General features: G+C 41.2%; 1 protein-coding gene across 1 annotated transcript in view; it reads right to left on the bottom strand.

The window, feature by feature from the left end:
- The window catches only part of LOC101859853 (slit homolog 2 protein), a gene marked incomplete in the record, with an annotated part of 216,372 nt that overhangs the window by 128,379 nt on the left and 70,513 nt on the right, over window positions 1-17,480 (bottom strand). The window contains 1 exon segment of the mRNA XM_013082399.2: window positions 11,388-11,459. Within this exon segment, the coding sequence (XP_012937853.1) occupies window positions 11,388-11,459 (72 nt within the window).

Here is a 17,480-nt window from a genome sequence, read left to right as displayed (position 1 = left end):
GTGTAATCTTTATAATCATACCAGCACTTTAATAAAAGTATATGTTATTCATATTTTTATTATGTGCAAATTCATTGTAGTGGATACTTCGGGTATATCAGTGTGCACTGGGATTGTGCTTTAAAGCAACTCAATACAATAGCAGTAATACGGAACATTAGTAGAATGAGTGGACCACTGGCTCAGTTGGTACCTTTCTAAACTAAGGCGTTACTACCTTGGTTTGAAAACTTTGTGGGTATTGCAAAATTTGGGTAATTTTGTGAGTTTTTCTCAGCGCACACTCCACTAGGCTAGGCCCTATTGAGGATAGAAGTTGGATTTTGTGATCTGGACTTGAGGGTATTCTTAACAGTGCTGAAAGCGGCGTAAAATGCATATCGTACAACTCCAAAGAAAACACGTACAGAGTAAACCCAATCCAGGCCACCCACTAACTGCCCTCTCGTTAACTCGACCTGACACCCCGTCCTGCTATTTGAGCAATCCTTCTTCCATCCGCCTCCATCTCATCCCCAGTAACGGGCGCCCTTAAAGCTCCTCTCTCTTCAGAGTAGGACCTGGCCCCATGAATTGTCTCCGCCGACAGATGAGGATCCCGCGGAAGCTCTGGCCTGGACTATAGCATCGTTAGAAAGCTAACAGGCACCACAGGGGCCATTACCCCTGCTCTTTAACCTTCAACTGCCGTGGGGGGTTTCATTTGCAAGTTAAGCACCGCCATCCGAGAGCGTCTTCGCTGCACCTTTCGCTCTGTCCTGCCATCTCCGGAGGGTGTCTTTATCCCAAACTGCATCTCCGAGCATGTAGAGTGAAACGCGAGGTCATTTTAAGGGGGAACTATAAGTTGTTAATTTATTCAAATGTGCTTCGATAGCTCATTTTGATGTTCGTCTTTAGTGTAGTTTGCAATGAGTAATTGAGAGAGAGAGAGAGAGAGAGAGAGAGAGAGAGAGAGAGAGAGAGAGAGAGAGAGACAGAGAGACAGAGAGACAGAGAGACAGAGAAAATATTCACACAGACAGACAGACAAGCTCACACAAACAGACAGACAAACAAATAGACGTTGTTGTAAGCTGAGACAGATACCGAACTCTTCATTATTCTCAGAAATTCAGCTTTTGCGCATGGGCCCCAACTTGCATACATTATGTCTTATCGTATACAAGAGTACAACGCTCGATCTTACTGATGTCGACCAATAATAATAATATTCTCTCTATTTATACCTCTTTCTTTTTTTTCCAAAAGAAAACAGTTTTCAGGTGTTATAACAATAAACTAATGTGGAATAGCTTTCTCCTCGATACAGACGTCTAATAATGCTTTCTGGGCCTTCATAAGTGAACATTAGACATAATATTACATCATTAGGCAAAGGTAATAATAATACGTTCTTTCTTTTCTGAGGTGCAAAATCTGTCGAGCAAATGAATAAAGCCTTACAGTCATTAACTCGACAATACACCTCCAAAAGAAAACGGAAGGGCCGCATACTCTGAAATGCCTCTTTGGCGTTCCCTCTTGCACTCGCTGTGGGCGACATTAAAGGGTTTCCTGTCCGACTGCGTTTTGTGTCTCGCGATTCCAGTCACCTTTATAGATTGTCAAACTCATGGCTACCGACACCTTCCAGGGGTCTCTGTGTTCTATTTCCTAGCAAATATGTGGACATTAACAGGAGCAATAACGTTTCAAGTATTCCAAATATTTACTGCTTTCTTGATCTCGCTCATCGTGTTTACTGAGCGTTAAACAATCGCCAGTCGAATCGACCGCAAACGGCGTGTGAAGTAACGAGCTAGTTCCTATGCTGTGCTGTCCGCTAAAAGCGTTGTACACTTTTGTGGCATCTTCCGATTTCAGCAGTATCTGTCTGCAGGAGGCAAGAAAAAGGTCTGATTTCCCCGAGAGGGCACTAGTTTGACAGAGCGACACTAAGTCGGTCTCTCCATATCGTTCTACTTGTTCTTCAATGTCAAATCGAATGAGCTCGGGATGAAAATGGTGAAATGGTATGGGTTTAACGCTCCTATCAACACTATTAGGATATTTAAGAATCGGGGTCTCCTAGTTTAACGTCCGTCTCCAAAATGACCGAGCCAACTGGGAAATTCGTTTAAAGTGCCTTTCCCAAGGACACAACGTCGGACCGAGCTGGGGGTCAAACCCCGAACCCGCATCCTCATGATTACGAATCCGGTAGCCTAACCACTAGGCTACCGACGCCATGGGCTCGGGGTGGAATAGCCTTTACGAAAAAGAAATTGTTAAATGAGAGGAAACGAACACCAATAGGGCTCATGCACATTAATCGTTATACCTTTCGTCAAAGATTTCTGAAAGACTCGAAGGTGCTCGGTGACTAAATCCGTTCTTTCTGTGATGTCATTGCGGGCCAACAGCTCGCAGGACGATATCTTTTAGTGATCACAGTTGTAAATTTCCTTTCATGAACGTTCAGTGGCCAACAAGACACCCCGACCTGGTTTGATCCTACAGACCCAAATGTACATGCAGATCCCTCTTTACAGCAATGTTTAACGCCTGATTTACAATGACTCAATTGTGAGCACCCCCCTTCCCGTCCCTCCTCTAACCCCAGCTAGAGCCATGTTGAGTGTTGTGCTTTGCAAAGGTACTACGTATACTGTTCCCGATTCCACTTTGCTGCATAATGTGTAACTTACCATTCAGAAGAGACGGACAAACAATGAGAATAAAGGCACTTGAAAACGTATGAGGGTGGCATACCTCCGAAAATGGAGATTACAAATTATAATGAACAATCTGGTCTAGAGTTTTTCGAGATATTGCATGGATGCTTTATGCACGATTATACGAAGCTAAAAAATCGTTAGGAATCTTTAATGGGACTAAAGTAACTTTATATGAACGTCTTCCTCCATTCTGAGTAGGCTAAGCCCTTTTTGCTGCCATCATTCATCGAGCAATTTTTGAAAAAATAAAAGCTTGCTAACGTTGTAAACAGTTTTGAAATCGACCGGATGTTATCCCTCAGCTTAATTAAATGTAATATTCCCTATACATTATTTTTACAAATCTCCGAGCTTCCTGTCTGTCTGTCTGTCTGTCTGTCTGTCTGTCTGTCTGTCTGTCTGTCTCTCTCTCTCTGTCTCTCTCTCTCTCCATCTCTCTCTCTCTCTTTTTCTCTCTTTCATAAAAGACAACTATAAAAAATACTTGATACAACATTAGTTTAGATACCGATTTGCCCCCTCTCTCAGATACGACCTAAAAGTTATACTTGTACGCTTGAAACAAGAATGTTTTACAAACATTAACGACCGTTCCCTTTCTTCTTCAACGAATATCTTTTGTGAACGCACCCGACAACTCTCGTCAGATCTGGCCCGGGGACTGTACACGACCGCAGACTTTTAAACACTCACAAACAGAGGTTCCCTCGTCTCCTGTCGGCAACTCGGCCTCGTTTGGCAGCGGTGACACGGCTGAGATAAGTAAATTGGTCTTAAAACGAGGCAGGCCCGATGAGAAGAGAGATCGGTGGAGACCTTACTTGTAGGCTGCTCGGAACTAATATTACAATATAATATATATATATATATATATATATATATATATATATATATATATATTATAATATATCTATATCTCTCTCTCTCTCTCTCTCTCTCTCTCTCTCTCTCTCTCTCTCTCTCTCTCTCTCTCTCTCTCTATATATATATATATATATATACATGTGTATATATATATAGTTGTTGTTGTAATTCTACCTTTCTTTCCATGAGTTAACCATTGGATGACACCAGTGTTACTTTACTGCTGTATAGTTTCAGACGCAAAGTGGAACGCTGGAAATATTTCAGAAATAAATCTAACTATGGCATCACGTGCTGCCTTTGAAGGACCAGAACTATTCATGAACTCAATGTTACTAAACTAGTACTCCATACCAAAAATGGCACGCAAACTGGAGTCACATTACAAAATAAAAAGTTCTAGACGCAAAATCTACAGATACTTAATGGATTAGGAAGTAAATTAAGAGCTGCTTAGGTATCCAGAAGGCGATAAATTATTTCTAAATATTAATGATAAATCATTTGTTTTAAATTGACCAGAACGAGCGTCCTAGCCAGGTGACATCTCTGAAAAATAAGTGAATTCGGACATAATAGTAAAACAAAACAGCAAGATAAAAGAGAAAAGAAAACTGCTTTAAAAGACTAGCCCAAAACAACAATCTTGGGCAACACGTTCATTTAGTTAGATTCCAGTGTCTAAAGCTACACGATTACCTAAATTAAAGCCGCCATAAAGCGTCTTATTGTATTTAGTTGCATGGCCCTTAGAACGCCAGAGCAATAACTATGTCAGAGCTTCCAGGCGTGGTCGGCAAACCTCAATTTACACCTTTCCCTTTGACGAAGTTACTAAGCTTCCTGATTTCCGCGTGTTTTGATAGGGTTGTAGAAATGGAAACACTGCCTGATAACTAAAAGCTAGAAAGGCATAGTAGGAGAAAAAGTACGTCTTCATTGTATTGTTGTGCTTAATTGATCAGGCAAAGACACTGGGGTCTTCCTATTTGTTTATTGTAATACAAGTCTCAAGACCCAAAGTGCTCCTTCAGACTTGTACGATAGCTAGACATAAAAAGAGGAACAATTCCTACAAAAATTTATTATGAAGAGACTAAGTGTAATTTCTCACTAAACATGTAAGATAAGAAATATGAGGTTTCTTGTGATTGAGAAAATTATTGATTATGACGCCGACAGTAGCCTGGCATGAAACTGACAAGAGACAAAAAATTAGAAAGTTTAGCATAAACACGCATGTTTTTTCTCAACTCTTTCTTTTCAATCCTTCATATTATAGAACAGTGTTTCCAAAGTAAAATGAAACAACAAACAGTCTCCAGCCGTTACAAAAGAAATATAAATAAAACCCAAGCACCCTCCCCCTAAAACCAAAACCAAAACAACACCCCCTGTAAAACACACAAAACCCCTCCCCCCAAAAAAACAACAACAACAAAAAAAACAACAAACAAGAAAAAAGTTCTAAAATAAAAACTAAAAAAACACAAAAAAAACAAAACAAAACCAAAACAAAAAGCAACGAAAAGAAAACCAAACAGACCGACACTAGCTCTGAAACCAAGGACATAACGTTACATCACCTAAGAAAAACCATAGAGAAACACATTTGACGTGCCAAGTCGATAATGAAACACAGTTGAAAAAAGGCAGATGCCTTCATTTTATTTCCTGTTTGCAATTCAACAAACGCTGTCTCACAGCCGGTGAAATAAATCAATGGACGGAGAGGAACCATGCACGTGCTGCTGCTCACGACAAGGCTGAAAGTTCCTCCTCCATGTTGGTTTAAGGGTAGATCACATTTAGCACACGGCAGCCGCCGAACGTTTAGATCTCGGCGAGTCAATATTGAGAGACGTTGCGCACACAAGTCACGCACAACACGACCATGCTGCTAATCCAGCACGGGGCCGAGTAGGTCTAGGTGTGTGTAAACTCGGAGACTAACGCTCCCAATCTATAAACAAAGATCCGTGGCCGCACTGGAAGTGCCCAGAACATAGTATGTAGACTTAATAACACGATCCCCCCCCCTCTCTCTCTCTCTCTCTCTCCCCTCTCTCTCTATCTCTCTCTCCATACTCTCTCTCCCTCCCTCCCACTGTCTTTATTTCTTTGTATTTCTTTCTCTCTTTCTTTTTCTAACGTTTTCCTGTCTGTCTGTCTGTGTGTGTCTGTCTGTCAGTGTGTCTGTCTGTCTGTGTGTGTGTGTGTCTGTCTGTCTGTCTGTCTGTCTGTCTGTCTGTCTGTCTGTCTGTCTGTCTGTCTGTCTGTCTGTCTGTCTGTCTGTCTGTCTGTCTCTCTCTCTCTCTCTCTCTCTCTCTCTCTCTCTCTCTCTCTCTCAACACTTGTACCCATTTCTGTCACCATCCATCTTTTCATTCATGTATAGCATTTCATTTCTTTTTACATCTTTTTGCACGTGTTCATTAATCCATCCACTCATTGATCTATTCTTTCATAAATCAATATCCGTTTATGTAAATCTCATCCACTTGAGTGTCTGTTCATTTGTTAATTCAGTTTGTAGATCTGTCACTCTGTATACGGGTCTGTCTGTCCTAGTTTTTGTCTCTATTCTAACGCGCCATCTGAGTTTATTTGTTTGTCTCCGTATTCATCCCTCCATACATCTACAAATAATGAACCATTGACACTGTTAAAACGTTTCCTTTAGGCATCGCCACCTTGAATAGAGACTCTCCGTTCCTTTGACCAACCCTCGAAATCTCCTTCGTGGACAGGAAATAAAGCCAGAACCGCTGCTTTCTCTTGCAGACACAATGTTCAAGGAAAACGAACTTAAAAGGCCAAACGGATAAAGAATAGAGCCAAACCGCAGCTCCTGCCTGGCCGCACACACCTGTACTCGTTCATTGCCGCGGATTTTCTAATACTCCCACGAACCATTCTCTGAGATTTGGCCCGCCGATCATTAAACAAAAATAAACGGCCAAAGTAGAATGACCCGGAATGCGCTTATGCAACTGACCGTTCGCAAATCCATTGTTGTCGAACTTGATTCTTTGTCAAAGAGAATGAGAAGGGGATCTATGCCGGGAGAGAGCCCTTCAGAGGACAACAGGCGAGTTTTGCGGGTCATTTCTCTGAGCCTGGGGCGTGAACAATGATGAGTGTGGAGGGAGGGAGGGAGGGAGGGAAGGAAGCCAGTTGTGGCAGTCTACCAGAGGACAGTTGAGAGCTTGAATGCATGTATTGACTAGACCTTTGGTAGAACCAGGCCTTCCGGGGTTTAGCTAAAATGGCTCCATTTACCAATTTGGATATCAGTATCATCTCTGATTATATTTACCGTTATTCTTATGATGATACTTTAATGATGATGAAAGAAAAATTTAAGACAAGTGATTAAGTAATTTAAGAGTATGATGAAAACAATTATCATTTTCATTGTCACGGTTATTATCACAATATTATCAAAAATCATATCTATGATCATAACGGTAATTATAATATAACAAATAACATTTTGTATGATTATCTGATTTTAAGTATTCTGTCACAATTAGTTGTATTAGTAGCAGAAGCATTACGAGAGCTGGAATGGTGTACTCACGCTGAGCAAGAAACAGAAAAGCAAGAGGCAAATGACAGCGAAGGTCCTTTTTTACTGGTTATATAATATCATATTATCTGTATGATTCTATATATACATATTTTTATATTATGCACGTACACAATGTACTCGTTTCACATATTATATCATGTGAATGTATACAATATCATTTATACTATATATATATAATATAAACAGTTGTATGTAATATTACATATTATATATATATATATATATATATATTATATATATATATATATATATATATATATATATATATATATATATACACACGCACGCACGCACACACGCACGCACGCACACACGCACGCACGCACGCACGCACGCACGCACGCACGCACGCACGCACGCACGCACGCACGCACGCACGCACGCACGCACAGACACAGTGCAACGAACAGACGTACATAAAGATGCACATAAACAGACACACACATAGGCAGAGTGACGAACAGAAAGACAAAAGGAAAGGACATATCGGATTTAAACGAGTCGTCGTCAAGCAATTTGTTGAAAACTAAAGAAATGTATTATAAAGTATCACAGAACATGAAAAGTCTACTTGCTGTTCTGTGCACTCTTACCCACTTTCGATCATCAAATTTATTAAGTAGCTTGGGAGACAAATTGTATTTGTTCATGGGTGACCGTTGCCAGATGACACTCAGTACACACACAAAAGGAAAGTTACATTGGCCGGATAATAAAGTATGTGGTCAACAGAGAACGTCACGACAATCATGTAATAAAGCATGGCAAACGGGACAATCGAGAGCTGAGCTTTGACGCCAAGTTCTGAAATCTGCCCAGAGAAAGTCTGGCGTTTGTGCCCCTGAGGTATTGTGTCTGAGAGTCACTAAGCTGCCCGGAAGCCATAATAGTCAAGCCCAGGTCCCTGATATCTGCAGTCCTCCGGGGTCTATGACGGCTGGTATGTCGTTTATGCTTTAATGGGACTCATTAAGAGAGATTTCTCCCCGAGGGCAATGTGGTTGTTCGTGGCTTCTGTCACAGGGCAGAGTCTAGACTCCGGATTCAGAATTAATCCCAGGTCATATGACGTCTTATTTTGAACGTAAGTGAGCAATACGCAGTTGCAAAACTGCAGCAGTTTAAACTAATTTCGTAAAATGAAGTAACATTGTTTATACATCAAATTTGAAACAGCGATTACCATTAACAAACATACTGCAATTTGTGTGATGTTTCAGCTTCTGTGCGGGTTTTTAAAAACGTTCAATAATCTAAACAGGTATTTTTATATTTCGGCAGTGTGTAGCTCTCACAACCATAGTTGGCCCTGGCGAGCAGGTCTAAAGCAGATCACCTCAAAAAGGTGTGTTAATGGAGGAAAAATCAGTTACAACATCTATAATAAAAGTGCTGGTGTCCTAAGCTTTTTTTTCCCTCTCGTTTCTGAACTCCCTGTTTGACTCCTTCGATTTCCAAATCTCGCAGTACTCCCCAAGCCCCTCCCTCGCCACCCGGACACACGCAGAGTTTCCCTGTGTTTAATTTACGCGTACAGTGCTCACAACCCAAGTTATAGCAGGCAATTGGTGCCACAGGGACGGAAAGATGAACGAATATCCGGGGTTCCTTTCTACAGCAACGATATTTATTACAACCAAGAAAAGCCATAGAGATTGGTTCACGTACTGATACCACAAAATCTACAACTTTATATGTGTTCAGACTGCAACTGTAAAAGCATTGCTCTATTTTTTCGTGGTGTTGTTCCACGTGCGGCACAGACATAAAACTTTATTCTTGTCGCTATTGAGACAGAAAAGGAACGGTTTTCTGAGAAAAAAAAGTAAACCAAAGTATAAAATGCCTACAGAAGAAAGAAGAGAGAAAGAGAGAGAGACAGAGACAGACAGACAGAGAGAGAGAGAGAGAGAGAGAGAGAGAGAGAGAGAGAGAGAGAGAGAGAGAGAGAGAGAGAAAGAGAGAAAGAGAGAGAAAGAAAAGGAGAGAGAGCACACGCATAAACATATCTATTTTCTTTCTTTCTCTCCCTTAATCTCTCCGTCCACCACACCCACCACACACACATGTACACACACATGTACATACCCCCCCTCCCCACACACTCACACACACACACACACACACACACACACACACACACACACACCACACACACACACACACACACACACACACATACACACACACACACACACACACACACACACACACACACACACACACACTTTTGAGGAATCGTATACCTCGTTAGATTCATTTCCTTGCAATGTTAAGTAAAGTGGGTTTTTTTCCAAACTTCTTGAAAGTTTGGAGCCGGCAGTATAACAAAAGGGTGATAAAGTGAGATTTTCGAAATGGTTTTAAAAGCAGAAAAGTTGCCTCCGGTCTTATGGTAATGTAAAACGAAAACTTTTCTTTCATAAAGCATCCGTGGGTGCGTGACGCTGTGTGTTTATATTTCCTCAGAACCCTTTAATAAGCGAATTTATTAACATAAAAATATACGATTGTGAAAAATGTTTTCATCATAATCCTAACTGACAGTTTCTACATAAAAAAACTTAAGTATACTGTCTATATACAACAGACGGGAGGATCAGAACTAAAATGAAATAATCTTCAAATTCAAATAGATCTTTGTCAGCAAGAGACACTTGTCTATTGTGATCTTGGGCAAATATTATAGGTCATTTAAAAGGAAAACAGGTAAGGAAATGCAAAATAAAGCCTCTGAGCTACTTCAAGAATACAGTGATTGCAAAAGAAAACAAACTTTTGCAAACAATGACAAGTTTATTGTTGCTGGCAAGGCACGAACATATCAAGGCCAAAAAGCAATGTATTCCGCCCCAGGGCAGACATGCTATATCAAACGCAGTCAAAACTGAAACCGCCCAGTTGATCTTAATGCCACACAACAAAAGCAGCCCCGATCTGTAATTCAAGGTCTATTGTCTGTCTGAAACCTGTCGCCATTGTTCGCGTTTCTTAACACCAGATAAAAATCTTGCGGCTAGTTTTCGTGTCTTTCCCAGCAAGACTTTCACAAAGTCTTCACAGACTCTGCGTCTCAGACACTGTTAATCACGTTTGAAGCCTGTGCAGCTGTCACCACCGATCAGGCTCTCAGTGCGCACAAGCGTACACACGTTGGCAATCGCTGACTTAAAGTTACACCTGGAGGGCAGGTTTCAAGGTTTAACCCGATGGGATCTGTCAGAAACATTTCGCAGGGGTCCCTCACACCAAATCCGTCTTCCCAGAGCTTTCGTGTGACCTACCAGGCTGCGAGAACGGAGACCAGCGGTCCGTGGGGACACCTTGGCTTAATTCGGCTGACCACATCTCGGTCCACTACCTCTGTAAGGCTATCAATTTCGCCACTCGGTCTCCTCGAGGCCAGACAGGTCGGCTTATTGCGAACGGTGCGCTCAGATTAATATCAACGGAAATCAAATTACGACAATCAACCGCCCACTGCCCTTTTGACATCACGCGCTTTCATTTAGCTTGACATATAACACGTATGATTTACCACGATTTGGGAAAACACTAACGTTGGATAAAATACCAATGGTGTTTTTGTTGCCATTTACTGGACGAATGCCTTAATGTGACTTCGAAATGGAACGTATCGTATTTTCGCAATGTCCATTCAAACAAAGGTACCAGCAAGGCTAATGCAAGCAAAATCGATTCAGTCCATTCACTAATTCTTGTATTTCACTTAAAAGTGAGTGAATACGATGGAATGGCTACAGGCAAAAAGGCGAAGGGGCAAATGTAGAAATCACAGAACAATTTATTCGTAGGAAACAGAGATAGTTTCAGGGCAGGTTATTATGCAACGGGTACGGGACAGATTATGAGGTCTCATTTGACCATTATGCCATGGGAAGTGACTTGAGGTATTGGGCGAACAGTAAAGAAATCGCCGTGATTGCAGAAGATCGACGTAAATCGAGTAGTTAGCACGGACAAAGAATACAGACAACAGGACATCTATATAAATTGTCTCTACTTTCAGAGACGCTCTATAGTTCCTTTTTACATAAACCTGTTTTAACTGAAGCCTATAGAGTGTATCAAGAATGTTATCTTTTATAGTCAAATTTGAAAGAAAGGTTTTGTGTTTTGAATAAAGTAAGTAGTGATTTCAAAGATATTTAAAGGCATTTACCAGAAAAGGGAATGTATGTACTTACAGTCGTTCCAGCTTGGTCATCGAGGCAAACAGCAGGTCTGGTAGCGATCTCAACTGGTTTCTATCCAAACGCCTGCAAAACAGAGAATAAAAGAAATATGAATGATAAAAAATATAACGTATCAGTCAACATACACTAAGCAGTCGAATATTAAAATCTAATTTCAACCATTGATTTTGATGTTCGGGAAAATTATTTTGGTACTGTTTTTGTTCAATAGTAATTCTTGAGAGCTTGAAAATAAATCACCCTTTTTTCGAAAACAGCAATGGCGAGAACGGTGGCTTCTCTACAAGTGTAATCCATCTCAACCCTCAAAAGACAAGTAATGTCAAAAGTTCCCCCCCCCACACACACACCCAACCCTAACCAAAACGACTTACTTAAATTCATGTTTTCAAGACTTGCCATCAGGGCAGTCAAGGAGACAATTCAGAATCGCTTTGTCAATACATGGTTGTTCTTTTTAGCTCAGGTGCCCTGGGTGAAGACAACTTATCTTTGTCGCTCCGGCACCCATGCATAATGAACCGCATCTTATCACGTACTCCAACCGAGTCATGAAAGAGTCTCGTAGCTCTGTAAATTACCACGATCTGTCACTCTTTGCTTGGAGCGTTTCAAGTCACCGACACCCCTGTGACTTTGTGTTGAACAATAACTCGACGAAACAGATGAAAGAAAATATTTAAAATATACATTCGTCATATTATACCTAGAGTCATTTGAAGGTAAATGCTATGAACCGTGGAACGTAAAATTCTTGGGTTGTCAGTGAACAGTAAGCAATAAACGTAGGTGCAAAGTGCTTCCGAAATATCTGATCATCACAATGGCAGAGCTTTTGCTGTAGCTCACTTTTTTTTAATTTTTTTTTTACTGTTAAAGGATTCGGTCTTATATTCCATTTTTTCTGAGCTCGGTGACGCCGAATGCGGTACTTCAGGATTGCTAATAGGCAAAAAAAAAATCCCCTTACTACAAGCCAATATAAAACCGAGAGCCACACCACCGCTTTTGGAATGTTTTTTTTCATACACTTTTTACAAGCAATAAGGACGACTGTTCACAGCACAGGAAACAATTACATTGTCTGCTTTTCCCACAAATCATACTTCGTCACTGAATTTGTAATTGTGCTCTTAAAAGTTACCTTGATAGTCTAAGGAAAAAAAAAGAAAGGTTATCACTCTGAGTATCCGGTAGTTCTTTTTTTTTCAAATTGGTGTTCAGCTATCCAAAGCGTCAGTACAAGGTTGCAACTGGTATCAAATAATGACCATTTCCCGCTCATAACATCATCGTTTTATATATCAAAACGGCTATGAAGAGAGCTTAAAAAGCATGATTCGCACATCCCCCCCCCCCCGCCCCGTCATCCATCTTTTCTCTTATCCCCCCCCCAAAAAAAAGCAAACAAAACAAACAAAAAAACCCAACCAACCAACCAAACACCCCAACAACTCCCCACGACCCCCCCACGACAAACACATTAACAAACAAACAAACAAAACAACAACAAACCAACACACGCACAGCAACAAGGAAAACCGCCCAGAGAAGTCAAACAAAAAACATCCGAAAATAACAAACTTGACCCAGGATTTCTTCTGTACGTGGTCTGGCACTTTCAAACAAACGCATTGCTGAGTTGTCTTGTTAAACGTGTTTTGCGTCTGTACGTTTCGCTGGACTGTGTTCCTCATGCTGAAAATAGACTCGATCCTGACTTAGTCCTATACTTAGGTCGGCCCCGTTCACTGTGAGTATGCCACAGTAGGGCTAGAGGGCTCATCCATCAGGTTTAAGGAGGGCCGGAGAATCTTTATTGCATTTTTGTAGGATCGGTAGTTACCGACGCGGGTAAGACTGAGACAAGCAGAGCATTATTTTTAAGGAAAGGAAATTGAGATGCAAGAGAATAGTAAAGAGAACATTTGGAGGGAGGAGGCAGTAGGATGAACATCGTATATGATAGTAATGTATACATCGCAGGCCATTTTATATGTGCGTTACGTGCACGCATGGACACAGCACATGTACCTTCGTGTTTTCGTATTTATCCCAGAGAACTACATGCTCGACGCAAGCATCCTGAGATCAAAGATATAAAAAACCAAAATAACACAAAAAATCAAACAATTAAAACAAAACAAAAGACCTCCCGACCCCCCCCCCCAAAAAAAAAGCAGCCCAAGGACTGCCCCCCTCCCCCCACACAAACACACACACAAACACACAGACAACGAGTTATTCGTCGACTAAACCTAGTGCAAACCCAAGAACAGTCATCAGAGACAGTCACCTTACTTTTTTTAAGGCTAACTTGGTCGCTGGAAATATTGATCAACAAAACGAATAAAGTGGTTTGGCCACCTGTTACAACACCACATGGTGAGGCTTCCCCCGAGGGCCTATAATACCAAATTCTGCGGCTACAAAGGAAGAACGTAGACCGCGCAAAAGATAGGTTGAAGGAGTCAGGGAACCTTCCTTGAGAAACAATATTTTAGATAAAAGATCTGCAGAGTAGGATTGCCATAGAAAATTGCACCTTCCCTAAAGACACAACGGCAACAAAGGAAGAAAAAAGTAAAAGTAAGTAAAGCATCTAAGCGAAACGTTAACCAGCCCCTCCCTCCCCTCTCCAAACCAGCATACTAGTATGTCATGTACTTCAACTCTCACCAAGTCTGTGAGACAGAAATCTTCCGCTCCTGCTTTCGTTTTAAAGCTCTTCTCAGAGTGAGGTCCATTGGCACAGCAAGGTGCTGTTGAAAATTACAGGAAGGGTAATGTACCCTAAATGCCACCGTTTCAGCCTTATCGCTGGACGAATTTGGATTATCTCTGATCCCGAGTTAAACCAGAAACGTAAAAGATTTTAAAAGATAAGAATTTACGTGTAGGATTATATAAAATTTATGGAGCCAGGGTGGTTAAAGAGGTTTCTGATAGGGAAAGCGAAACAGCGTTAGTTGAAATAAAGCCCGTTTGTATAGTTTATGACAGTATGGTATTGGTTTAACACATTGAGCAATTAGTCCTGAGGCGGGACTTCCGTAAAAATCAATTAGCCCTGCAGATGGAGAGCCAAGAAAATTCCTCAAATAACTCTAATTCAGCAAGGGATATGAAACAGAGCCATCCCTATCTTAAGTCATCATGGTGCAAACTAAGATAACTCTGATCGCCCAATGTACGAACAGGCACGTTATTATCCTGTTTAGAAGCTTTAATGGAGTCGCAAAAAAAAAAAAAAAAAAAAAAAAAAAAAAAAGGAAAAGGGAGTGTGGGTGAGGTTGGAGTATGAAGGTGATGGTGGGGAGGGTTAAGGTAGGTTTACGTAAGAGAACAGTAGGGGAAGAGACTTTTGCACCAACACTTGGACAAAAAGGCTGAATTCAAACCTTTAAACAGGTCAGATTTTATAAATAAACCAGTAAAGCGCACGGAATCGTCTGTAGGCCTATGGCGTGCTGACCAAATTTTGATGAGCTCCTTTCTACAATCTACGAATGGATATGTCGGACGGCAATCGACACCTACACTTTTTAGATTTTCATATTATTTCATTTTCTTCAAGTTTAACACGTCTTTCATATTATTATTATTATGTATTTTATTATTCATAATTTCAATTGTACAAACCCAACCTATACTTTTGATGTATCTCTACCCATAGAAACGCAACCCGAGGAGCATTTAAAATGTTTTTGTCAGCACGACTTTCGCCCTGACCTGCCATACAAATCCAGCAGGGTCGACTGTCTGACCCTCGAGAACTGAGAAATCCTCAAGGTCACGTGCACTAGCGTGTTGAGTTCCTGGAGCTGTACAGGTATATTTACCGACGTGTCAAAGCTTCCACCAGGTGGGCCAATCATCATAATCTCTCCCTGTTGCCAGATTGTGTTTCTTTTCCTGTACTGCGTCTAGCATGCCTTTCGCACTTGTCAGTTTTGTACTGTGACTGGTGGGATCAACAAAAGAAAATGTCGACGTTTCTCTCCAGGGGCATTTATTTGTCAGTGCGACAGTGCGCATCTTTTTTTCCCCATCACCTATGTTCACCATAGGAGTAAGATTCAGTTTCTTTTCTTTAGAAAATAGAATTTTCACAGTCCAAGAACTGTATTAAATGAAGCAAGATCGCGGCAAGGGGAGAACGGAAATCATTGCGAATAAATAGGCTACGGAAGAACTGCCAGTGATGGGTTTATAGTTTATGTTAAGTGCACAACCCAATTATTCACCTTTTATTAACTCCTACGGGAAGGATAGGGTGAACATGAAGCACTGTTTCAACTCAAATTCGCTGCTTTTACGTACCGATATGATAAATAGTGTACATCTGCATTTCGAGAAACTGAAAATGAAGATAACAGCTCCCTGGTGGTTTCAAATAACCACGAGGATAGTTCGAAATCAGGTAAATCTCTTTTACAGCAATCTCAGAGGTCCCAACGTTTGTAAATATTATTTTGTCAGCCACAAACAACGTCACCAGACGAGTTTATCAGCCTATCTATAGTGCGCAATGAAAACTGATGCATAAAAATTGGCTTGATCTGCGTGTGCACCGAATGACATAAAGCTTGAGAATACATACCAAGGGAGTGCAAATACAAAGTTCTCAAAGACGAGCAAAATATGATGTCTCCCTTCCCCGTCTTTTCACCTCCCGCGCTCAAAAATACACGCACCCACGTATACGGTCTTGGTCTCATTCAGACTGTCTCTCTTTATTTCTCTCTCCATCTCTTTCTTTTATTGCTCAGTTTCTTCTTCTTCTTCTTCTTCTTCTTCTTCTTCTTCTTCTTCTTCTTCTTCTTCTCCTTCTTCGCCTTTATCTTCTTCTATTATTGTTATTCATATTATTGTAACGGTGGTTTCTAGGATTACGTCACCGAGAAAATGTTTGTCCAGCATGGGTGACAGCTGTTGGTCCAGTCTATTGTTAGTTGACCTACTGTGTTGTCAGTTGATTTAGTCTGTTATCAGGCCTCTTAATCTATTAGTAGTTGACCCATTGTGTGGGTGGTTGGTGGGTGCTCTGGTGTGGTTTGATTCTTCTTTCCAATCAAACATCTATCGTCCTTATTTCTCCTCACTCCTCCTTCTTTTTTATGTTTGCAACTCTCTTTTAACACTTCTAATCTTCGGCACTGAGACCTTATTGTGTTGCAAATGCCGTATAATGCTTACTAAAACTAAACTGACCCATTGTATTGTCAGTTGACTTTGTCTATTGTCAGTTGACTTTGTCTATTGTCAGTTGACTTTGTCTAATGTCAGTTGGCCTAGTCTGTTGTCAGTTGACCTTCAGTCTTGTCAGTTACAAGGCACCAGGCTGGGAGCCGTAAAGACACACGCCAGTGTTGAGTCGTGTGTGTCCTCTGCCGCTCCTGGTCCGGTGTCTTATGTCTTGTAACTGACAACATTCACGTAGATCAGGGAAATTGAGGGAACGGTTGGTGCATCAAACTCACACGGCCTACTTTTAAAATAAAGAAACAGTATAAAAGCTTACGACGCACAACCAGAAAGGAAAAAATAATGGCAGCAACAACATTAATAAACAACAGCAACGCGCATATAATAACCGAAACATTAGCAGTAACAATAAGAGGAACTGACAACATAAAAAAACACAACAAGAATGGAAACCAAAGTTAGCGACATTAAGCTGCCGTGGAAAAGGCATGGCCTCTCATATATCCTGCACGACATGGGTCTCTGTCATTACTGTCGACAACTCTGTCCAGCCAAGAGAAGAATGTCGTTTTTTCCAGTCATGTCCATATAAGACTGCCCCCCCCCCCCAACCAACCCCACTCCCTGCCCAACCCCCTCATCCACCCCTTCTCCACTCCCCACCTCATCCCTCCCCTACTCCTTCCCCTACTCCCCACTCCCTCCCCCACTCCCTCCCCGACTCCCTCACCCACTTCTTCACCCACTCACTCCAGCACTCCCTCCCCTACTCCACGCTATCACCCATACATTCTTCAGCCCCATTCCCTCCTCAAAACAAAAAAAATAAAAAACAAACTGACGCACTAGAGAAAATAACACAACACATTAACTGGA

This window comes from Aplysia californica, unplaced genomic scaffold (assembly GCF_000002075.1).
Source record: "Aplysia californica isolate F4 #8 unplaced genomic scaffold, AplCal3.0 scaffold00172, whole genome shotgun sequence".
In the NCBI taxonomy this organism is placed as follows: domain Eukaryota; kingdom Metazoa; phylum Mollusca; class Gastropoda; order Aplysiida; family Aplysiidae; genus Aplysia; species Aplysia californica.
The sequence above is the reverse complement of the archived record's forward strand: the minus strand, read 5'-3'. Positions and strand labels throughout refer to the sequence as shown.